The following is a 21,525-nucleotide window of genomic DNA, read 5'->3' on the forward strand; positions in this document are numbered from 1 at the left end:
CACTTCACTAACCCAGGCTAGGTATAAGTTAAGTTAGGTACCTACCTAAGGCAACTTATGTAGATGAGAATGACCACGCGTGTAACGCGTCAACCAACTTTATCAGTTAAGTACCTAATGCGTGTTTTTTCATGAAGAGCTGTATATACCTACCTATTTCCAAATGGTAACATCGAGAGAAACGTAGGATTGGCAAGGAGTACGACTCTAGAGGACGTGAAAAATGCATAATGCCGTCCCGACTCCACTCATGCTCCGGAATCTACCCTTGTAATGCTACCGAAACCCGACGTGTTACTGTATTAAAGACTTACCCACTTCGCGCCACGAACACGATCGAGTTACCTCGGCCGGCCGGTCTGAGACATTCGTCTCTCTTCTTAAGCCACGCAGTCATCTGTAGTATCACCGTGCTACCTATCTTACAGTCGAATTATAAACGAATATGAAGAGAGCTATTAGATGAAATACCAGCCAAAAGTTTACTCTTAGCACTGTGATCAATGTTTTGACGATATCTTGGTCTCAAACTCCATGTTTACCCAGTATCTAAAAGCGCTATCATCTACTTCTAATATCTAAAAATGGCTTGTAAGTAGAGACCCAGACTATCTCAATGATCCATATGTATAATTAGTATTGATCAATTCCAGTCCCCATAGCCGCGGCCGCTGCAGGCAGCGTTGCCCTCGCGGCCTACATGGACGCTCGCTTTCATATAATGAACGATTTGGCCCAGGGAAGCAATAAGCTACGCACCGCTTTGCTGTTAAGGCTCGTCGCCCAGGAAGCCCGAAAGGGAAAGTTGCTCCTCTACCATACCTTTGAGGATCGCGCCAACACCCCCATGGGTGATCTTACCTTTCTCATATTTGAGGATCGTGAGTGGACCTTTCGTCAATTCTATCAGGCCCTACAACCGGTTGGCAATTGGTTGCTCAAGGATCTGGGTATTAAAAAGGGCGAGATGGTGGCGCTAAATGGCGTTAACAGCCCCGAGTATATTCTGCTCTGGCTCGCCCTTGAGGGAATTGGTGCCACAGTGGCCTTCATAAATTACAATTTGACAGCCGAATCTCTTGTTCATTGCGTCAAGCTTAGTGGTGCTCGGTACATGCTTGCGGACTCAGACGTCCGCCACCTTATTTCTCCCGTCGAAGAAGAACTTACCTCAGCCGGCATCCAGACAGTTTACTACAGCCCTTCATCTATAAGCGCTCTCACAGACACAGAGCCGCTTCCCGCCTCGCGCCGCGAAGATATAAAGCCCACGGATATAGCATCTCTTATCTACACATCCGGCACTACAGGCAAACCCAAAGGCACAGTCGTAACTCGGGCGCGCTACGTGCTCCTAAAGCAAGCCGGAGGCAGACTGGGCCTCAAGCCCGGCGTTAGACTATACACCTGTCTCCCGCTTTACCATGCCTCCGCTCAGGGCCTTGCCTGCACCTCATGTATTCACACAGGAGGCACGCTAGTCCTATCGCGCAAGTTTTCCCACAACACGTTCTGGCCCGAGGTCCGCTCGTCGAAAGCCTCGATTATCCAATACGTAGGCGAATTATGTAGGTATCTGCTAAACGCGCCGCCCAACCCTCTCGACACCAATAATAACGTCCGGGTGGCATGGGGCAACGGTCTGCGGCCAGATATATGGGAGACGTTCCGGGAGCGCTTCGGCATTGAAGTCATTCAGGAGTTTTACGCCTCGACGGACGGGGTCGGAATGCTTAGTAACTCGAGCCGGAACGACTACTCACGGGGCGCGATAGCTATAAGAGGTCCGCTATGGCATTTGATTAACGGCGGCAGCGAAGCGCGTGTGCGCATCGATCCGGACACGCAGGACATCGTGCGAGACGCAGAAGGCTTCGCAATCCGGTGCAAGACCAATGAGCCGGGAGAGACCATCTATCGCATCGATCCGGTGAAGACTGCAACGCCGGTGTATCATGGGAACCCGCAAGCCGGTCAGAAGCGGTTAGTCACGGACGTGTTCAGCAAAGGAGACCTGTGGTTCCGAACGGGCGACGCGATGCGCATGGACGCGGAGGGCCGGCTATTTTTCGTGGACCGCCTTGGCGACACGTTCCGCTGGCACTCGGAGAACGTGTCGACAGCCGAAGTCGGCGACGTCGTAGGTGCATTCCCGCAAATTGCCGAGGCGAGCGTGTACGGCGTCCTAGTTCCCAATGCGGACGGGCGAGCTGGGTGCGCGGCTGTCGTTGCGACGGAGGGGACGTCTATTAAGGCTGAGGATATAGCCAGTGGGAAGGGCTTGGATCTAAAGGGGCTGGCAGAGCACTGTCTTGCAAATCTCCCGCGGTATGCGGTGCCGATATTTCTAAGAGTCGTCAAGCAGCTCGAGTACACGGGCACGATGAAGGTCCAGAAGGGACGTCTGAGGTCTGAAGGGATCGATCCGGAGGCCATTGAGAAGGCAGCGAAGGAGAATGGGGAAGAAGCCGATGCAATTTATTGGCTGCCTCCTGGTGAGAAGGCATATGTTCCGTTCAGGGGTAAGGACTTACAGGAGCTTAAGGGTGGTAAGGTCCAACTTTGATCGTATAATTATTGTGTTTATATTACACTATGATCAAGATTCTTGTAGAATAAGATAGATTTGCCGTTATTAGGTATTAGGGCAATATCATAACGTACCTAAGGTAGGTAATTAGTGGTGTTAGAGATGAAGTCCTTAATAGAACGGAACGTTCGGTGGTAAGGCAAATACTCCATTCGTTTTATTAGCTACTTTAGGTACGTAAGGTATAAGGTATAAAAGGATTGTGCAGATGTTCAAGTGACGAGGAACATAAACACCATAACAGCTCTACCTCAGGGCCGAAAAACAAATTATAGCGCCCAATAAACCTTGACTTGGACCTTTTTAATGCTATTCACCCACCCGGGAAATCTCGCATGACCCCAGACAGTGACCATATCCCCAAATTTCAGGTTCCTAACGAACTCACCGTTACCTGTGCCCGATCCCCGGCCAATTTCATTTAAGCTTTCCGCCTCCAAGGATTCCGGGTCGATGTTGTCATCTAAGGTCCACTCGACGTGGTGGTGTTGTAATTCGCCCACGGCGTGTTTGTTGCGCTGTATCTCATGGTACTTATCAGCAAGTAAATCACGATTGTACCGCGGACCACCAGCGCTGCCTTGGTCATGCACCACTGAGGGCCAAATTGGGCGTATCGCGCATGTTGGGATATCTAAGTCATTGGAATTATCGTCGTTGTTTTTCCGATCTGGACAGTCCGGTAGGCCTATTATATGGTTAATTAAGTACCTAAAGGAACGCAGGTTGCCTCTCCAATACGGGTTAGAATTTCTCTCACATTCGTTGTTCTTATCGAAACGTTCTAACCCCGCCTCAAACCACGTAAAGGAACTGCGATAAGTGCCATGATCACCATGTTGGCTACTCCAACCCTGGTCGCAACTCTCAATGTCGAAAACAACTTTTCGAAATGGGTGTTCTAACGTGGGCAGAGGATCATCAGCAAGTTTTTGCAGATCAGACTGAGAGTATTCCTTCTCGAGCTGCTTAGGAGTAGCTTCTACTCTCCACAGATCTTGGCTAGAAGGCGACCATTTAGTGAGCCCAAGCGGCTTGGTGCGAAGCTATAATCACACGTCAGCCTAGAACAAGATAAAGTTAAGATTGTTATGAAGCCTTGCTAACCAGAAATTGGTTTTCTCCTTCACGTGCACCATGAATGGAGATCCGACCCGACTCGGAATCGTCATGATCGATGATAGTAGAAGAACAAACCCAATACTCGGCATCGTCTAAGATTATATCGACAAGTTCAAGAGGTAGATTCCTAGCCTTTACCAAAATATCTTTCACTTCGGTTATGTCTTCTGGCGTAACCTCATAGGTGGTTGTGAATATTCGTGGTTTTACAGGCGGAGGCTGGTGCCGATTCAAGTTTGGTATCAGAGGCCGTCTCCTTCCCCTGAGGTTGGGCGGGTTTGGGTTTGGAGTATCCATAGTTCTATTACGAAGACTGAGGAGCTGGGAGCTAAATACTATTGAAATTAAGAAAAATAAAATAACGTCAACAAGGTCGAACATGTTGATCAAAGAAAGAAGGGCAGGTTAATAATAAAGTTACCATAAAGCGGTTTAGTGCCTGCCCAGCTGCTCTGCCGCAGCCTATAATAAGTGGAGATGGTAGAAGTTACAGCTATAAGAAAACTGGAACCGCTCCTCTAAATATACTACGTCAAGTATGCACGCATCATGTTCTCGGTGAACTGGCTGACTGGATATATTTATCAGTACCTAAGGAAATGGGATAATTGTTGTACAACCCATTTTATTATTAATTATTACATGTACGGCGTAATACATTACCTGTTATGCATGATAGATACATCCAAACCGGTTGCTTCCATTCGTTGCTAATACCTCCCGGTAACACAAGCTTCTTATGTGAGGCAAATCAATCTCACGATACTATAGATGCTACCAAGAGGCGTGGGCATTACGTATGTCATTCGTGACATCATAAGTTTTCTTTATCGATATCGATTATACTACCTAGCGCTTACATATACATACCTAGGTACAAGGTAGCTTAACATTCGGGGAAAGCGGGGGATGTCGTGTTCTAGAAGTCCAAGTAATAAAAGCAAAAAACCACGTGAGATAACACTTATCACTTACTCAATTTACACAAGCTAAGCTCTAACGGTTAATCTCTTGAAACTTGGATCATGGATCTAAGAACGATACCTATCGAAGCAGCTGTCCATTCCTGGACTTCTATACCTCTTTCTTATTCAATAAGTCATCATGAGAATCCGAGGTAATAACGCAGCAGACCTGCGACGCGTCTCTACCATCCTACAACCCATCATCAACGCGCGACCTCCCACCTTCTTACTCCGAAATCGGCCTTCGCCATTAACATCCTTCAAAACTCCCTCTTTACAGTATGGCACGCGATTGCTACATTCCCAGCCTCCCAGGCGTGCTAGCACAAGCCAGGGCGAAGCCTCCAACCCTCCTATGGCATTTCCTTGCCTCGATGCGATAGAGACACGATCGGCAACGCTGGAGGCGAAATCTCTCTCGACGGGGCCGGAGCCCGCATATACCACCGGAGCAACCGAGATATTTCATTGTGAAGATCCTCTCTCATTAGACTGGGGAGGAAGACTACCAAAATTCGATATCGCATACGAAACATGGGGGAAGCTAAACTCAGACAAGTCCAATGTGATATTATTGCATACGGGTCTATCCGCTTCGTCGCATGCCCACTCGACCGAGAGCAACCTTCAACCTGGATGGTGGGAGAAGTTTATCGGCCCAGGGGCCTGTCTCGACACGGATAAGTATTTCGTGATATGTACAAATGTCATTGGAGGCTGCTTCGGATCTACTGGGCCAAGCAGCATTGATCCTGCCGATGGTCAGAGATATGCCACTCGGTTTCCAATACTTACAATGGAGGATATGGTGAGGGCACAGTTCCGACTTTTAGATCATCTAGGTGTTGAGAAACTATACGCAAGCGTCGGATCTAGTATGGGAGGAATGCAGTCTCTGGCAGCTGGCGTATTATTTCCTTCAAGGGTGAGCCGCATAGTATCTATCAGCGGCTGCGCACGAAGCCATCCCTACAGTGTTGCAATGCGCCATACGCAGCGGCAAGTGCTCATGATGGACCCCAACTGGAATCGCGGGTTTTACTATGGCAAAGTCCCGCCGCACGCCGGAATGAAGTTAGCCAGAGAGATCGCCACAGTGACATATCGGTCCGGACCCGAGTGGGAGCAACGGTTTGGTCGTAGGAGAGCTGACCCGACAAAGCCGCCTGCGTTATGTCCGGATTTCTTAATTGAGACATATTTAGACCATGCGGGTGAGAAGTTCTGTCTGACATATGACCCAAACAGCCTCCTATATGTCAGCAAGGCCATGGACCTGTTTGACTTGGGACTTGAAAGTCAACAAGCAGCCATCCAACGACGGGCCGAGCGAGAGAGGCTCATTCAATCCGGATCATCCACCGAAACAAATGACCGGTATTGTAGCCTCACATTACCTGACTCGCCGTATTCCGAGCAACCTGGAACGTACGTGGATGATTCCAGCTCACCCATTCCAGGGGATTCCCGTCCCCCTCAAGATCTGATTGAAGGCTTATCGCCGCTGAGGGATACCCCGACTCTGGTGATGGGCGTAGCAAGCGACATCTTGTTTCCTGCTTGGCAGCAACGAGAAGTTGCCAATGCTATCCGCCTCACCGGCAATAGAAACGTAACGCACGTAGAGCTAAGCGAAGAACAGAGTCTGTTTGGCCACGATACATTCTTGCTGGATCTAAAAAATGTTGGGGGTAATATCAAAAACTTCTTAGGGTAGAACTAGAAGCAAGGTATTTACTAATATATAGATCTACTTGTACTTGTCGCAGACTTATGTCACGCTCGGGCTGAGGGTTTGCATACGATGGCGCAGAGGTTTTCAAGGAGTCAAAGCATCAATGGCTAAGGGTGCCAGTGTGTTACACCATGACCGCCCAATCGTATATATACCCAGGGTACGTATAATAGATGTGTGATACTTGTATTATCACAAATCTTGAACTTAGGTACTTAGGAGTGTGATAAAAGTGATAGCTACCTACCTATCTACCTAGCCAATCCGCAATACTTACAAGAAGAAGCAAGTCGGTAGACTAACAGATCTCGCCAATGAATGATAAGATCCAAAGGACGCAGTGCAACCAACTTCTATCCGTACTATATCAGTATTATATATAATTACGAGCAATCATATTAATGCATAGGTTAGGTTTCTTGCCTTGTATAGATTGTTAACGCATTGCCAGATGGTCACTCGGGGCCGTGAAAAGCACATACCTTAGGTACCTATATTAACTTATAAGCAGATATAGCTAGTCTGACCTCTATACGTACATAACGCACAGTCTCCCCCGAGTTATAAACAGCCTCTTCTCAAGTTTCTTTTGCCGATTCCATATTCTTCTCGTTCCTCTTTATCATATGAGAATATATTTTTAATCCAAGCCTTAATATTGAGGCGATGCCTTAAGGTTCTACGCCAACTTCTATATCGGCCTCACTAACATCCTAACATCGGACTTTCCAATAACAAAAATCACACGACCTCTTAAGTATCTAGGTAACTTGCTCAGTCTGGTGATCCCTTTCTGCATCTATAGCGCCATAATTAACACAGTAGGAAGGTGTAGCGGATTATACCTTTCAGAAGTAATTTTACCAGGCGCTTAATCATTTCACAACCTCCCGAAGTCTTCCACTTATTCTATATTCAATTTACGGCCGTGTTGTATCATTTCAGCTTGATTCCTCTTCTATTTCTGTGGTATTGATCACATTTCCCCCTAGGCAATCAAAATGGCCACAGTTGATGTATTTGCTGTCGGCAGTAGCAGAGCTGCGCAGCTTCAACACATAAATCGCTATAATAGATTCACCATCGCCACCCTTGGAGTCAAGAGCCGAAAGCTTAAACGAGTTGTAACATGTGAGGATGGTTCAGAGTGTAAAGAGCTCCTTAAAAAGGGAAGAGCCTATCTACAATGGCTAGATACTATCGAGATGACTCCTGAGATTAAGGAAAAGACCACAACAGCCAGAATGCTCCAACTGATTATAAACAACCCTGAACTATTCTACCCAGAAGACATGAAGAATAGTGCTAGGGCTTTGTATGAAAAGTGGGAGTCTGAGAACTGGGGTGCGGATGAGGTAGCCTCGGAGGACGCAGCCGAAGAAGAGGTGATTCCTGAAGATGGAGAGGAAGTTCCTATCATTCAGAGTCAGCTACCACCACCGAACCATCCCATTTATGGGGAACATGGTATCATGTACGGCATTGTGGTCGCTCGAGGCCCCAAAGGTAGAATATCCTACCAGCTGAACCCACGTGTGCCTAAGAGATCAGCCAAGGTGTTTGGGCATAACAATATTCCCGTCGGAGCTTGGTTTGCTAACCAGTTGGTTGCGCTTCATCGCGGTGCCCACGGTGCGCGAATGGGAGGAATTGCCGGGTGGGTGACATTGCAAATTTATTACCCCCCTATTCTTGTGTTCTCCTAGGAACCGAGGTCTCTTGGTTATTCCGACTAGTTGGATGTTCCCACAACTTCCTCGATAACCATCTAAAGAAGCAATCGTTAACAATCATTAAAGTTCTACTACAGCAGGTACTTATTCTATCGTGGTTTCTAACGTATACGACGACCTCGACAACGACCAAGGTGACGTACTCTACTACTCCGGCTCAAACAGCCACAAAAACGAAGACCCTTCTCAGTCAGTACCGTCAAGCGCGGGAACGAAGGCTCTAAAGGCTTCGCTACAGACAAGACGCCCCGTGCGCGTCTTACGTTCCGGCGGGTCCCATTCCTCCAACAGCAATCGCTGGCTCCCTGAATGCGGTATCCGATACGATGGGCTGTACCAAGTTACCAGTTGGCGAGAGCGTAAGAATAAAAAAGGTAAGACAGCACGGTGGAATGAGGATGCAGCTAACTTTCGGGTAGGTGGACTGTACGAGCAGTTTCGACTATGTAGAGAGCCCGACCAACCGCCCCTGGAGGATCTCCGTCGTACCTCCCCGACAGCGCAGCAAAAACGCGACTGGAATAGATTCCAGCAAGGGTACTAAAAGAACAATCTGGTGTCCGTTGGGATAACCTGAGGTTATCATTATAGGAGACTTCCCCTGTCGAATATACTCCTCGCAATAAGCTCGAGCACAAAATCTCGCTTGTACGATGACACTACTAAGTCATTATATGTATCGCTCCCTTGTTATTATTAGGACTGAATTTCCTATGTAGAGATATAGCTTCCAGTCTTGCTGATATACGGTGGTATTTTTGGTGGCGTGTGAAGAGAGGAAACTGGAATTGGTGTTAAAGTCAGGATTGTGTGCTACTAGGCCGGATTCATGAGTTTTGGGTGATCATCAGAGTTGTCAATCTGACTCAATAAACTTCATTTACTATGCAAGTTTAGTATTGTAACACTCCCTTCAGCTAACAAGTATAATCTTATGAGAATTATATCCGTGGACGTCTATGATAGCATCATCCAAAAGCAGTAACTCCGTATTTCATCCCCGATAACTATCCCCGTCCTCCCGTCAATCGCCGTTAATCCCGTCCGATCCTTTCACGTTCTTGCTGGCGTCATCTGCGAAGAAGCGGAAATAATGCCACCCACCGTCGCAAATACGCGGTTTCTTAAAACGCCGTGTGGAAACCACCACTAGATATTCCCATATAAAAAGCATGATTTGATTATGAAGCCTAAAGTTTTCAAAGTAGGAGGCGGCGAAATTGGTCCCCGTATGTGTAATCAACTTACGGAAGCCCTTGGTTACGAAATACAGACGAACCGTAAGCCTTTTACCCAAGTCTATAACCTATCACATGACATGACGGCGAATTGTAACCTCCAATATTGTGCAGGAAGAGGGGAGAAGGGGGTAGAGTAATAATCTGCTGGAAGTAGATAAATAGGAGGGCCGCCGCCGAGATGAAGTCCATAGTTCACGTCAAACTTCCCAAAGTCAAGACACCAACAAGCTCGGAATCACAACCCCTTTATCTATATATATAAACCTACGAAACAATACCACAAACAATGGCCAAGTACAACAAGCTCGCCGGCAAGCACGTCCTCGTCATCGGCGGTAGCAATGGCATTGGCCGCGGGGTAGTCGAGGGCTCTATCGAAGCCGGAGCCCGCGTCACTCTCTCCGGCTCTTCGCCCAAATCCGCCGCGGCAGCCCTAGCCGAAGTCAAGGCCGCATACCCTACCGCACAAGTAGCTGGCATCGCCTGCGACCTATCTAAGGACTCGGTAGAAGAGGACCTGGAAGCCCTGTTCGTCGAGGCTGAGAAACCGCAGCCCATCGACCACGTCGTCCTCACGGCAGGAGACCCGCTGCTGGTCGCGGGTGTGCAGGACATCACGCTGGAGAAGATCCGACAGGTGGCGCATTTCCGCATGGAACTGCCTATGCTGCTGGGCAAAGTGACCGCGCGCCATCTCGCTAGGAGTAACGAGTGCAGTCTGACGATCACCACGGGAGGCATTGCCGACCAGCCGAGCCCCGGGTGGAGCTTAATCGCGTTCGTAGGGGCGGGTATAACGGGGCTCACGCGCAACTTGGCTGTCGATCTTAAGCCCGTTCGTGTCAACGCCGTAGAACCGGGTTTTGTGATCACGGGGCTATGGAATTCGATGGGGTTGACGGCCGAGCAGTTGGAGGGCCAAGCTAGGGCTGTTGCGGAGAAGGTTCCGACGGGGAGGGCGGCGACGGTGGAGGATGTGGCGGAGGCGTATGTGTATTTGATGAAGGATAGGAATGCGACGGGGGAGATTGTGAAGACTAGGAGCGGGAGTCATTTAGTTTAGAGTGCCGTGCTACATATGAGGCTTTCGGGCTTGTCTAAGTGGAAGGGGTGTTGTTAGGGGTGAGGCATATTCCATGCTATTACCTATTGCGCCTTAGTTATTTCTCGAATGCCTAAGGTGTTGGCTCTAGCTTATAGCATCCATATTCAACTTCTTTCTGATCCCCTTACTACTGATTGAGTTGGCAACAATGACCTCGGAATACACATGTAAATTTAGAAGAGAGGTAGCAAAGTAGTTATCATTCTCCTGAAGTTAGTGGTATCCTGATGATCAGATTTGCGTTCGGGTATAGACGTCAGCCTTTCCAGTAACAGTCTCGACATAGCCCCTTTTCAAGAGGTCTTGAGCAGCAGGACTAAGTGCGCAATTGTGTCCATACAAAGGGTCACGGGCAAGATTTACTTCTTCATACACCCAAATAAGGGGAGAATAATAGGGTAAAGGAAATTATCGACCAGATCTACCTTTCTTCATGTACTTCAGTCTATCCAGCCATAGATCGGTAGGAGGTGCACGCATTCAGAATACCTACATCAACCGAATAATTTCATTCAAACAGGCAAAGCATCGCGAAAAGAAGTAGCAATTAAAAGAAATGATCCCATAAAAAAATGTGACCTTTTAACAGGTACCCAAGTGCTTATTTAAATACATAAATAAAAATAAGAATAAAATGCATGACCTCCGCAACAAGAAAAAAACAAAGCCTAATAGTTGACAATATTACATAGTGTAAATAATAAAAAAAGGCAAAAGATAAACTCCGGTACGGGGAATCGAACCCCGAGCTCCTCGGTGAAAACGAGGTATGTTAGCCGTTACACTATACCGGATATGACGGATGTTGCATGGTAATTCCTTCAGAAATTACGCTTATATAGCAAACTGTAATTAACGTGAATTCGGCAAAAGGCCGGCGGTAGCCCTAGCATGTTCTTGGTCACACAGCCGCATGTCACCATGACAAAGAGCATCTGCTGTAGGCATGGGTTCGGCTGTTAGTAAAGTTGTTGTTGTTGTCACAAGATTGGATAGGAATCAGAAAGGCTTCATTAAAATCGAGAATAATCATCTTAAAAATGAAGTCTTATGCTGGTGAATGAGGCAAGCTAAAACCCTTATTTTGTGTCCCTTACCTGGTTTCTTATATGCGAATGTTAAAAAGAAAACGTATTGATGTCTTGAACGGAATAGACGTCATCCTAGAATTCAAGGTACAACATAATAATTGCAAGGCAGACAGCCAGACAGCCAAACAGGCACACACATATGCCTACCTTGAAATATATATAGATATCTTACCATCAAATATTGGTTACGGCAACTTAAACTGAAATGCGCATTGCATTTAGTAAAGCATCCCAACTTTCGACAACAAGATTTCCACATCAATCACTTAGACGCACAATGGCGACAATAACACTCGCCAAGCCCAATATACCGGTCAAGCTCCCCGAGGGCCTCTCTGAAGAGAAACTCTTAGGGTTCTCACCTTTCAATGTAAGATAAATTTTCCTCGTTGCTCTTATTTATAATTTATATTAACTACTTCGTACCTCATTACGATCTGAAATACTAATAAATGAATGAAAAAAAAGAACTGGCTCGCCACCCTAACTCATTCCCTCTCCCTCCAGCACACCAACGCCGCGCACCCCTTCCACCCGGACCCGTATGCTCTACGCAGCATCACAATCCAAAGTTTCGACCTATTCGGCCAAGCTCCACGTCAGCGCCTCGCATTCTTGAAACTTATTGCCGAGATCAAGAACAGTGCCGGCAAGGCCCTGCCAGGTAGCGTATTCCTACGTGGGCCCAGCGTCGCTATGCTCGTCATGCTAGTACCAGACGACATGCCCGCGGGCCACGAAGACGACGAGCGGTACGTAGTGTTAACGGTGCAGGCCCGCATTCCGGCCGGTAGTCTGGCGTTTGTCGAGTTGCCCGCAGGCATGGTGGACGAGGGGGGTACGTTCGCGGGGACCGCGGCGCAGGAGATTAAGGAAGAGCTTGGGCTTGAGATCCCCGCTTCGGAGTTGCGGTGTCTAAGCGACTTGGCTGCTACTACTGGTTCCATCGAAAGCAAAGGAAATGAAGATGCAAATGGAGATGAGAATGGAGGCGAGGGTGAGGGTGAAGGCGACGAGAACCTGCCTCGAGCTATGTACCCTTCAGCTGGTGGATGCGACGAACATATCCCGATATTCATGCATGAACGGCGGGTACCGCGCGAAACCCTCAAAGAATGGACCGGCAAGCTGACAGGGCTCCGAGATCACGGGGAGATGATCACACTTAAGTTAGTTCCGATGAGAAGTCTATGGAGAGAAGGCGCGCGCGACGCGAAATGCCTTGCTGCGGTGGCGCTATGGGAAGGACTACGGAGGGAAGGTAAACTGTAAGACATGGTTCAGGCGTTCTGGGTATGGAGGCGTTTATGGCAAGTTCTATATCTGGCCAAGTAATCTGGCCAAGTAGAACAGCACGGTATTTCGTAGTTGGTCGTCAGGAGACGGCTTAAGAACATAATGAGAAAATACCACTGCTACGTCGGCTGTGAGGCCGCGCAGCAGAAGAATTAATATTACCTGTATTTCTCATACTTAGCGGTATCTCTAAGTAATGCCTCTACTTTCTCTACCGTGACCGAATCGTATACCTCTTCAGGCCTCTTAGTTCCTCGTAGAACTTGTTTGTCGTGCCTTATAGCCTCTTCCTTAGTCATGCAAACAAGGTCCGAAAGTTTGACGTTCGATGACTTCTGCTCGTCGGAGCCCTCCCCGATCCTTATCAGTATGGAGTCCGCCGGCCTTTGCCACCTCACTAAAGTTAGACGAGTTGTGAGTCCGCTTATGGCGCTTCGGCCCTTGAAGATCTCTTCCACTAGGAACGCCATATCTCCTGTTGTGAGGGGTATTTTTAGGCCCAAGGTGATGCTGGGGTCGCCACTGGTCATGTAGCGGAGGAGCTTCTCTTCCCCTCCCTGGACTGCGGCAAGGAGACCCTCGTACATTTTCTCGCGGCCCTTTGCCGGAACATAGTCGAGTGGATATCCTACGTAAATATTAGCCCACGTATAGAAAAATGCGATATGATGAGTACTTACCGGTGACAGAGAGTATAACATGGTTTGCTGCTGTGTATCCAAATACGGCTGGCATGGTGCCTAAAACTGGCAGTATCCGCACTCTGAAATCTGGCAGCACTCCTAGATCACCTACTTTACCCTTCTGAAATTCGTCCTCGGGAAGCGGGAGCAACTCGGCCTTCCCTTCGCCTGTCTTCTCTGTCGAGTACACAGTCGGGATTCCCTTGGTGACTCCAAGCAGTTTCAGGCGTCGCCGGGTAGATCTCGACAGACCGTCGTCGGTACTAGTTCCGATATCACCCACGATAATTCTAGTTGGATCGCTCTTGCACCCTGCTCCCATGGACGATATTACCGGCAAGTTATGATCGTGGCAGTATTTTAGTAAGGCAACTTTAGTATCAATGTTGTCAATCGCATCTACGACATAATCGGGCTTCTGTCCCTTCTCCCATGGCTCCAACAGCCTATCAGCTGCTTGATCCCAAAACTTTTCCTGCCGCAAATCGAAATGCACCCATGGAGTTATAGCTAAAAGCCGTCGCTTTAGACATTGAACTTTGGGTGTGCCTACGTCGGCCAGCGTCGCAACAGCATGGCGGTTTAGTGAGCTTAGGGTTACCTGGTCGAAATCGATCAAGCGAATCTTAGAAACGCCTGATCGTGCTAGAGCAGCGGTGCAGTGCGAGCCCACACCTCCACATCCAACTATTATAACGAAGGCGTTCCGTAGCTTGTCGAGGCCCTCCGGTGTGAGGAAAACGCGGTTACGTGCGAGCTGTTCGAGTATCAGCTCGTCGTCGTAGTCGCCAGCTTGTGCTCGTTTCGCGAGTAGCTGATTTCGGAGGTCTTCTTTATCAGCCGTCGAGGCGCCGTCAAAGCTGGTGGGCTACCTTGCGCTAGTCAGTATATTATTGTATATTATTGCTACAAGTAGATCCTATAAGTAGACCACGGATGTCAAAAGATAGGTAGATAGATTAGGTCTTCAAGAGAACAACGAACAACTCTCACCTTTCCCTCATCGAGCAACGAAGGGATCGATTCCTTAAGCTGATTGATACGCTCTTTTCGCTGTAGACGTTGATACCCTAGAATTGTCCCCGCGACGACAGCTCCAGAAGCAATGGCTGTTGCGGCTAGCTGAACCTTGGAGTTGACTGTCGTCCGCTCCAAGAATGACGCCATATTGCTCTCGTGTGCTTGCTTCTCTTTAAATTGTTTGGGAAATGTTCCGAGCTAGATTAGGTAGTTATTAATTCTAAGTGCTAAAATACCTGACCTATCTTGACGTCCATGTTAAATAATATATCGGTAATATATATCAGAAGATATACTGCATACAACCGACCCGTCGGACGTCAAAGCTGAAAAATAATTTTTGGCGTTGAGAAAATCTACAATGACGAAATCTCGGCGCAGGTACAAACTCAGTGTTTGACTAGTGGGCTGGCGGGGTCAAAGAAAACCCACTCAGGCCTGTGCCTTTTAAACTTTGCACTAGAACATCACAGAAGCACCTTGGCAAGCAAACAACTTTGGAACCTTGAGGACCTGCCAAGAAGATCCAAGGATATCCAAGCCAGACTCGCAGGTAAACGGGGAAGTGACAAGTTCTTGGTTTGAGCTTAATATAACAGCAAGTGCGGTTAACTTTATGCATAATCTCTAACTTCAGATTACCTCTTGTCTTTCTAATCTTCTTTTACAATTACATATAACTAATCTTTTATACAAGCCCATATTATATATTATGTACCTATTTTAATACAATACAGATCTTAGTGTATCGCCAAGTATGTTTACAGTGCAATCCAAAATCTTATGTTAGAACATATATCCCCTTAAGACACCTCTCATTACATGACCCATCGTCTCCGGGCTACAGTGGAATTCGCGGTAGAATTCGCGGGGGCAGGGGGAGCTGCTGCGCTTGAGGCCGCCGCAAGTAGGTTCTGCTCGCCGAGGTTGTTCTGGGGGTATCGGGAGTTGAATCCAACAACATCACGTACTGCCTGGAAAGTCGTTTTGGATAACCGGAGCTTTTCGGTCGCAACAGACCAGGCGACACCCTCGGAGCAGGGCGGGGTCGTAAGGGAGCCAGAATACCGCTGGAAGCTACCCGCCTTTAGCTGCGTGACCAATTCTGACATAGCAAGGGGCTTGGTCTTCGTTGAGGTACCGGGGGTGCCAATTTCTCCGATGGAAGAGAAGATGGTTTCGAGTAGGGTCGATGGGGCGCTTCGGGGGTGAAGATGAAGCTGAAGAACTGTCGGCGAATCTACAAGGTCGACGTAGATACCTATCACAGCAATTTCCTCCGCCTCCGTGGTGAATACCATGTGCATTTCCACTATTATAAATGTTAGCCAAGTAACATGGATGTTAAGTATTGTTTACTTACTCGGCATGCTGACGCCATCGTTGAGATGCTCGCTAGGGTGGTGGAAATGGAACTGCTCTAATGTGTAGTTCTTTCCTTCGAGGACAAACGTTCCCCCGACATCTTTCATCACAACCTCCACTGTTGACCCGAGGTTCTCAAAGGTTGCACCTTCTGTAGCGTCTGGAACGGATAACTCGACGTCGGATGCCGGGATGAGGGTGAATTGTCCATCGACCATATTGATTGGGGACTGGTTACTGCCAGTCGAGCATAGTCCATTGGCAGCAGTGTCCAGCTGAGTCCAGAGAAGAGGTCCTACCGCGCCGGTATACCCAAATTTCGAGATAGGTACCTCCTCTCCTTCTGCCCTTCGGTCGAGATGCGTGTGCGAACCGCAAAACCCTAATACCGGCGTCACAGACGCGGCTAGGATGAAAAATCGAGAAAGGACGGACGACATATTGACTAAACAACTAAGAACCGAATATTTTGGGTGAGTGAAAGACCGAAATAGGTAACGAGAGAAAGTACAATAAAAATGCGAAAAGGCTCCCGGAGCGCAGCAAGGATATAAATCGTAAAGAAGCGAAAAGAAATGAAGAGCGAGGAAAACTCCGAAAGACTGGTTCCCACCTGGGCCACATCTGACAGATGATGAGCATCGCCCCAATATATATAGGTATTCAGTAGGATCCAGCGAGTGAACAAAATTACACTGCTTATTCCCTTGGCCGAAACTTCGGCCTTGAAGGGGTAGGTAGTTGACATTGGCATTGTAACAACATCGAGGATAGTAGGCTTGAATACCGAAACTACGGTAGGCATCTCATCACTCGAATCCGGACTTCATGGAGCTACCTAAGGTGCCCCATGGAGTTCGGGGTTCATCGAGCCAAGGAGAGTACATATCGTCAAGGTTGCAGCGAGATAAGATGGGAGCCCTGAGCGTAGTTTAGACCCAAAATGATCAGCTACCATAGTACATAGGCGATGACGTGAAATAGCCAAGCAGGCCAAGGCCCGACCTACGACAATATCTCACACGGAAAGATACGCAGGAGTTGCCAAATGAGGCTTCTTTAATTCGCTAACTCTTACAAAATAGAGCCGGAAACAATCGTTGGCGCCCTTCTCTCTTGGCCAACGTTTCGATGACTTACTAGAGGCAAGTATGTAAGCGGATTCTTTAGGACCCTGTAAGCCCCGTAAGCATCGACTGTGGTAGCCTATGTCGACTCTTACGTGGCTCTACCAATAGTAATGAGTCCAGAGGGATCACCCAATATTCGCACCGCTATCAAATTTTACCTTATACCGCAAAAGGAATTCACAGGACTACCGAAGCATTGATGCCCAGAACCCAAGTGGTGTCTTAGAGTCAACAAGGCAACCTGTAGTGGTGGTTCAGAACGACGTCTTCCTTTCTATCTTTTCTCTGGCGGGAACTGATCAACTAGGTTGGGTGGGCGAGGGAATGAGACGAATAATATCCCCAAGCGTAGTAAACACGAAGAAGAGAATCATCTGCTGCCAAATCAATCGCAAATCAACCATTACTATTCTCACCACTCCAAAGCAAAAGACAATTTCATTTGATGTTTGACTACTAGTACTCCAGTACCTACCTAGGAGCATAAGCGGTTCACTATCTGTTCTTGGACAATTATCAGGCCATTCTGCCCCTTTCGACATATTGGGGTTCTTGGCCCTTCAGCACGATAATATACCTAGGAATTACATCAAGAAGGTGGATTTGCAACTGAACACCCCCAAGAGGCACAAGAGATCAGGATCTTATCTTTCTAATTACAGAAATATACATTCCTATGTAAGTTACACATCATCACTTTTTTATTTAGTAGTATGTTTTAAGCATCTTCGAAATTCTGATGACCCCCGAAAACAAGGGTCCGGTAGTGCTAATTTCGCGAGCCAATGAGAACGACACGTTCTCCCCAGAGTCCCTGAATATGGCAGCAATGAGCTAGTCATGTTCTAGACCATCTACTTTTTATTCAGCACGGTATTCTGGAGAAGGGCAGGGGTTTGATAGTCCATTCTTTCTGTCAGCGCGCACTCTTGTTTTTCTTCGTCTTAAGTTGAGCGTTTGAAGTCCTAGCGAACATCAAACAAGACGATATCGTATCGAACCAATTAACAACCACCAAGCTACGGGATCTTCCTACGTTGGCTAGCTACAACGACTCTATTTGATCTATTTGCACGCAAGTTCCACAGGCCACTCAGGAAACATTATATCATAACAAAACATCAAGACACGAGCCTTGTCGTCCATGTTGCTGGGAATGTCAAAATAGCACCATTGTTCCATTGCATCTTTAGCACAATTAACTTATGATAAACTCTCTGAAATAATCATCCCCGTTTATGCTGAAAAACAACTCCCTCGCCCGTAGAAATCCGGAAATCCGGAATGAGGCATCTAGGATATGCCCTGTTATCTCAAGTCTTGTTCAGAGGAAGCTTTGGTCGATCTCCCCATGGAGTATGACTATTTCGCATTAGTCAAGAGATCAAACTAATAAGAATGTACTCCTGGCTCCCGATGCCTGCCCACCCGTACGCTCGGCGGAGGGAGGAACCGGACTCTAGCCAAACTCTCCTATAGATCCGTGTCTCTATTACCGGGCCAAGATGTCTGGATTCACTTGGCATCAGGGGCTAAGGGAAGCCGGCTACGGTCGTAACTATTCTCGACGAGCTCAAGTTAAGATGACAGGCGGCGACTCGTCGGTGCGACGACGAGTATGCAGGGGAGCTTTGGCTTGATATTGTCGTCGTCCTTTACTAGCAAGATCCAGATCGTTTCTTTAGCTGCAAAAAGGAGACCAGCATAAAAGAAATTGGATTTCGCTAGGTACCTCGTATAGAGTGAAAGTCGCTCGTAAATTGGGCCGCCGTCACGTATTGTTAAAGCAAGTAATAGTTAGAGCATTGCTTCACCCAGTTTGACAGGTTTTCTTTACTCAGACGGACTACTAATAAAGACGCGGCGAGCCAACACGATATTGTCACAGACACAGCCTACCAGCCCGATAATACGTATAAATGATCAATACTCTCTAACAGAAGGTACCTAAGCAGAATCCCCAATCTAGCATGTACATCTTGTAAGTCTCCCCAGCTGCAAGCCATTCAGCACTGGTATCTATAACCGGAACCAATGATTCTTCTACTTGTAGGTACCTACAGGTATATGCTCTAAACTTATCCTAGAACTACCACCGAGTTTGTTTTGAATCTGATAACCCGTTTTATTTGCATATGTTTTCCATGTTTTAAACTTAGATAAAAGACATACTATGTAAGCGTCGAGAACTACTTAGGTACGCTGACTATAGACGAGCCAAGCTGGATGGTCAGAATCCCGAGCGGTGAAACACTTAGCCAGAGCGTCAGGGACCTCATGGCCTTGTCCAGATGGTATGCCATTGTAGGAGCCCATGCCAGAGAGATTAGTACGATATCTTTCCCTACCTAATCCATCTACCTTAGGAGATAGAATACTAGATCCATTCCCACTTTCACAATCAGACAAATCTCACAACGCAGCCAGTCCAACGAAGTAACTCTAAAACAGAGGCAAGTCATCAAAGTATCGCTTTATTCAAATTATATTTACAGCAACCACCCCCAACACATTTTACGCGTTAGGGTAGTTCTTGTTAAAGTTAATCAACGACCCGTTAGACGACTCGGCGATCCCCCGATCAGCGAGGAACACACAGTACTTGGCGACGTCCTTGGTCTTTATAGCCATCTCGGGCTTGAAGTTCGCAGACACGCTCTGCGCGTAGGCCTCGGTGTTGAATCCGCCCAGCACCGCGAAACTATCCTGAATGTTGGTGTCGACCATGCCGCCGAGCAGCAGCCCGATCGCGTAGATGCCCTTCGCCGCGTAGTAGCCGGCTGTGCTCTTTACTAGGGCAGCTACGCCGTGTTTGCTGGCCTACAAGTGAGATATGTTAGTTATCTACATGGGGCACTGGGTCGGGCTCTCGTAAGACAGGACGAGGTGTTAGGAGGGATGTAGTCGATAATAGCTTGGATAAGAAGCAAAGGGAAAAGGTAGACTAACTGCATAAGCGACACCAGACGACATGCCGTGGTAACTCGCCGTCGAGCCAATCTGGATGATGGTCCCGCCCGGTGGAGACTGCTTCTCCATGGCATTAACACCGGCCTTAAATACGAGGAACGAGCCGGTAAGATTGAGGTTGATGATTCTGTCCCAAGTCTCCTTGGTTACGGAACCGACGGGGTCGAACTTGTCCGTCATGCCAGCGTTGCTGACGAGGATATCGAGGCGGCCGAACTTAGCTACGACGTCGGCTACGAGCTTGTTCACGGCCTCTTCGTTCGTAATGTCCGTATTGAAGGCGGCGAATCGTCCCGTACCTTCCAGTTCAGTCCGAGCAGAAGCTAGTCGCTCCTCGTTGATGTCGCAGACGGCTACGTTGGCGCCGGCATCTAGGTAAGCCGTTGCTATCACTTTACCCAACCCGCCGCCTGCGCCGGTCACCAGGACTGTTGTTCCCTGCAATGTCGTTGCCATTTTCTTCTGTTTGAATTCTGAATATTTCAAGAGTTATTACTCGTTTTTGTCCTGCCTTGGTAATATTCGTTTCTCCAAACTTGTGATCGCTGATGGGATACGAACACGGTCTCTGGGTCTCTTAAGTAAGGCTCAGAGTTGACGACGCAGTATTTATATAAGGTAGGTCCTTATCCAAATGTGAGATTATGTTGGGCACCTTCGCTCCCGTTCGCGTATTCGGTTTGCACCCTTGACTCCTCACTCCTCACGGGGCGGCGTCCGAGTGTCATCCAATCAGCCGTCGTATTCGTATAAGATACGCTAACCGGGTTTCCGGTGCCGATTGGGGACCCCACACTTGCATGGTGTTCCGGAGTTTCTTAAGGAGGTTATACATATGTCATATGTTATACATAGAGTGAGTTTCTTATCCGTGCTACAATAGAATATGTCCCTAATTTAATTAACAATTTCCCATGGTGGAAAAATATAAAGGAAGCAGATAGTTCAGATACTACTCAATGACAATAAATATTACAAACCGACGGTTGAAATAGAAAGAATTCACCATAATTTATACTCACGAAGAGAATCTTAATTCGTTGTTTGAGATATTAGAAAGAATCAAGTCAGTCAATTCCGGTTTAAACATGGAAAACTATTTATTATACCGAACCAACTGAACCATGAGGCCTCTCCATCATAAGAAACCAAACTATCAATCAATTCCAGATAGAAATTGTATCCCTATTGCTCCTATTGTTACCTAGCTCTAGTCGACTTCGAAGAAATGAACCTTCTATCAGTAATTCTCTCTTATTACCGACAATCTCGCCCCCGTTCAACAAGACTAGTATAGAGCTTGGGGTAGACAATGGCTCTATTTATAAACATTTCTTTCATGGGTGTGTTCTTGAAGTTGTAGATATTTTGGTCCCATATAGATATATCTTCAGGTGTAATTACGGCCAAGCCAACCTTATTATCATGGAAACTACTATAAGAATTTACAAGTGACCAATGTGTTAAGTCAAGACAACG

At 47.5% G+C, this 21,525-nt stretch overlaps 9 protein-coding genes and 1 non-coding gene across 10 annotated transcripts; 5 read left to right on the plus strand and 5 right to left on the minus strand.

The window, feature by feature from the left end:
- Positions 1-78: 78 nt before the first annotated feature.
- On the plus strand, positions 79-2,805 carry F5Y00DRAFT_86564 (fatty acid transporter). Its single transcript, XM_048014269.1, has 2 exons — positions 79-591; positions 654-2,805. Exons 1-2 carry the CDS (start codon positions 585-587, stop codon positions 2,564-2,566), a joined length of 1,920 nt encoding a protein of 639 aa, XP_047864415.1. The 5' UTR covers positions 79-584; the 3' UTR covers positions 2,567-2,805.
- F5Y00DRAFT_86554 (uncharacterized protein) lies at positions 2,713-4,311 on the minus strand. Its single transcript, XM_048014268.1, has 2 exons — positions 3,698-4,311; positions 2,713-3,636 (listed from the first exon to the last, which is right to left on the minus strand). Exons 1-2 carry the CDS (start codon positions 4,091-4,093, stop codon positions 2,860-2,862), a joined length of 1,173 nt encoding a protein of 390 aa, XP_047864416.1. The 5' UTR covers positions 4,094-4,311; the 3' UTR covers positions 2,713-2,859.
- Positions 4,312-4,458: 147 nt separating this feature from the next.
- F5Y00DRAFT_86567 (homoserine acetyltransferase) lies at positions 4,459-6,680 on the plus strand. Its single transcript, XM_048014270.1, has 2 exons — positions 4,459-4,509; positions 4,587-6,680. The coding sequence occupies exon 2, from the start codon at positions 4,817-4,819 to the stop codon at positions 6,392-6,394; it is 1,578 nt and encodes a 525-aa protein (XP_047864417.1). The 5' UTR covers positions 4,459-4,509; positions 4,587-4,816; the 3' UTR covers positions 6,395-6,680.
- Positions 6,681-7,413: 733 nt separating this feature from the next.
- Positions 7,414-8,689, plus strand: F5Y00DRAFT_262585 (PUA-like domain-containing protein; the record flags this gene model as incomplete). Its single annotated transcript, XM_048011404.1, has 3 exons — positions 7,414-8,069; positions 8,212-8,504; positions 8,565-8,689. 3 exons carry the CDS (start codon positions 7,414-7,416, stop codon positions 8,687-8,689), a joined length of 1,074 nt encoding a protein of 357 aa, XP_047864418.1.
- Positions 8,690-9,204: 515 nt separating this feature from the next.
- Positions 9,205-11,128, plus strand: F5Y00DRAFT_238457 (NAD(P)-binding protein). Its single transcript, XM_048007971.1, has one exon. The coding sequence runs from the start codon at positions 9,673-9,675 to the stop codon at positions 10,447-10,449; it is 777 nt and encodes a 258-aa protein (XP_047864419.1). The 5' UTR covers positions 9,205-9,672; the 3' UTR covers positions 10,450-11,128.
- Positions 11,129-11,213: 85 nt separating this feature from the next.
- Positions 11,214-11,285, minus strand: F5Y00DRAFT_t96. Its single transcript has one exon. It is a non-coding gene; the product is annotated as a tRNA-Glu (tRNA).
- A 574-nt stretch (positions 11,286-11,859) lies between these two features.
- F5Y00DRAFT_262587 (uncharacterized protein) lies at positions 11,860-12,854 on the plus strand (the record flags this gene model as incomplete). Its single annotated transcript, XM_048011405.1, has 2 exons — positions 11,860-11,952; positions 12,051-12,854. The coding sequence occupies 2 exons, from the start codon at positions 11,860-11,862 to the stop codon at positions 12,852-12,854; spliced, it is 897 nt and encodes a 298-aa protein (XP_047864420.1).
- A 91-nt stretch (positions 12,855-12,945) lies between these two features.
- Positions 12,946-14,854, minus strand: F5Y00DRAFT_86617 (ubiquitin-protein ligase molybdopterin-converting factor). The gene is made up of 3 exons (XM_048014271.1): positions 14,555-14,854; positions 13,559-14,429; positions 12,946-13,506 (listed from the first exon to the last, which is right to left on the minus strand). Exons 1-3 carry the CDS (start codon positions 14,726-14,728, stop codon positions 13,037-13,039), a joined length of 1,515 nt encoding a protein of 504 aa, XP_047864421.1. The 5' UTR covers positions 14,729-14,854; the 3' UTR covers positions 12,946-13,036.
- A 166-nt stretch (positions 14,855-15,020) lies between these two features.
- F5Y00DRAFT_238464 (carbonic anhydrase) lies at positions 15,021-17,116 on the minus strand. Its single transcript, XM_048007972.1, has 2 exons — positions 15,945-17,116; positions 15,021-15,893 (listed from the first exon to the last, which is right to left on the minus strand). The coding sequence occupies exons 1-2, from the start codon at positions 16,384-16,386 to the stop codon at positions 15,400-15,402; spliced, it is 936 nt and encodes a 311-aa protein (XP_047864422.1). The 5' UTR covers positions 16,387-17,116; the 3' UTR covers positions 15,021-15,399.
- A 2,303-nt stretch (positions 17,117-19,419) lies between these two features.
- Positions 19,420-20,849, minus strand: F5Y00DRAFT_238466 (NAD(P)-binding protein). Its single transcript, XM_048007973.1, has 2 exons — positions 20,026-20,849; positions 19,420-19,896 (listed from the first exon to the last, which is right to left on the minus strand). The coding sequence occupies exons 1-2, from the start codon at positions 20,500-20,502 to the stop codon at positions 19,591-19,593; spliced, it is 783 nt and encodes a 260-aa protein (XP_047864423.1). The 5' UTR covers positions 20,503-20,849; the 3' UTR covers positions 19,420-19,590.
- Positions 20,850-21,525: the final 676 nt, after the last annotated feature.

The sequence above is a fragment of the Daldinia vernicosa genome, assembly GCF_022497035.1.
Source record: "Daldinia vernicosa strain CBS 139.73 unplaced genomic scaffold F5Y00scaffold_26, whole genome shotgun sequence".
In the NCBI taxonomy this organism is placed as follows: Eukaryota; Fungi; Ascomycota; class Sordariomycetes; order Xylariales; family Hypoxylaceae; genus Daldinia; species Daldinia vernicosa.

What these genes read in the sequence shown, in the direction of transcription:
- F5Y00DRAFT_86554 (XM_048014268.1), bottom strand. Translation starts at nt 4,093, where the DNA reads ATGTTCGACCTTGTTGACGTTATTTTATTTTTCTTAATTTCAATAGTA. An exon ending in AAGGAGAAAACCAATTTCTG is followed by an intron (nt 3,637 to 3,697) that starts GTTAGCAAGGCT and finishes GTGTGATTATAG; the next exon opens with CTTCGCACCAAGCCGCTTGG.
- F5Y00DRAFT_86567 (XM_048014270.1), top strand. Translation starts at nt 4,817, where the DNA reads ATGAGAATCCGAGGTAATAACGCAGCAGACCTGCGACGCGTCTCTACC.
- F5Y00DRAFT_238457 (XM_048007971.1), top strand. Translation starts at nt 9,673, where the DNA reads ATGGCCAAGTACAACAAGCTCGCCGGCAAGCACGTCCTCGTCATCGGC.
- F5Y00DRAFT_86617 (XM_048014271.1), bottom strand. Translation starts at nt 14,728, where the DNA reads ATGGCGTCATTCTTGGAGCGGACGACAGTCAACTCCAAGGTTCAGCTA. An exon ending in CGTTGCTCGATGAGGGAAAG is followed by an intron (nt 14,430 to 14,554) that starts GTGAGAGTTGTT and finishes AGCGCAAGGTAG; the next exon opens with CCCACCAGCTTTGACGGCGC. An exon ending in TGTTATACTCTCTGTCACCG is followed by an intron (nt 13,507 to 13,558) that starts GTAAGTACTCAT and finishes ATATTTACGTAG; the next exon opens with GATATCCACTCGACTATGTT.
- F5Y00DRAFT_238464 (XM_048007972.1), bottom strand. Translation starts at nt 16,386, where the DNA reads ATGTCGTCCGTCCTTTCTCGATTTTTCATCCTAGCCGCGTCTGTGACG. An exon ending in CGATGGCGTCAGCATGCCGA is followed by an intron (nt 15,894 to 15,944) that starts GTAAGTAAACAA and finishes CATTTATAATAG; the next exon opens with TGGAAATGCACATGGTATTC.
- F5Y00DRAFT_238466 (XM_048007973.1), bottom strand. Translation starts at nt 20,502, where the DNA reads ATGGCAACGACATTGCAGGGAACAACAGTCCTGGTGACCGGCGCAGGC. An exon ending in CGTCTGGTGTCGCTTATGCA is followed by an intron (nt 19,897 to 20,025) that starts GTTAGTCTACCT and finishes TCTCACTTGTAG; the next exon opens with GCCAGCAAACACGGCGTAGC.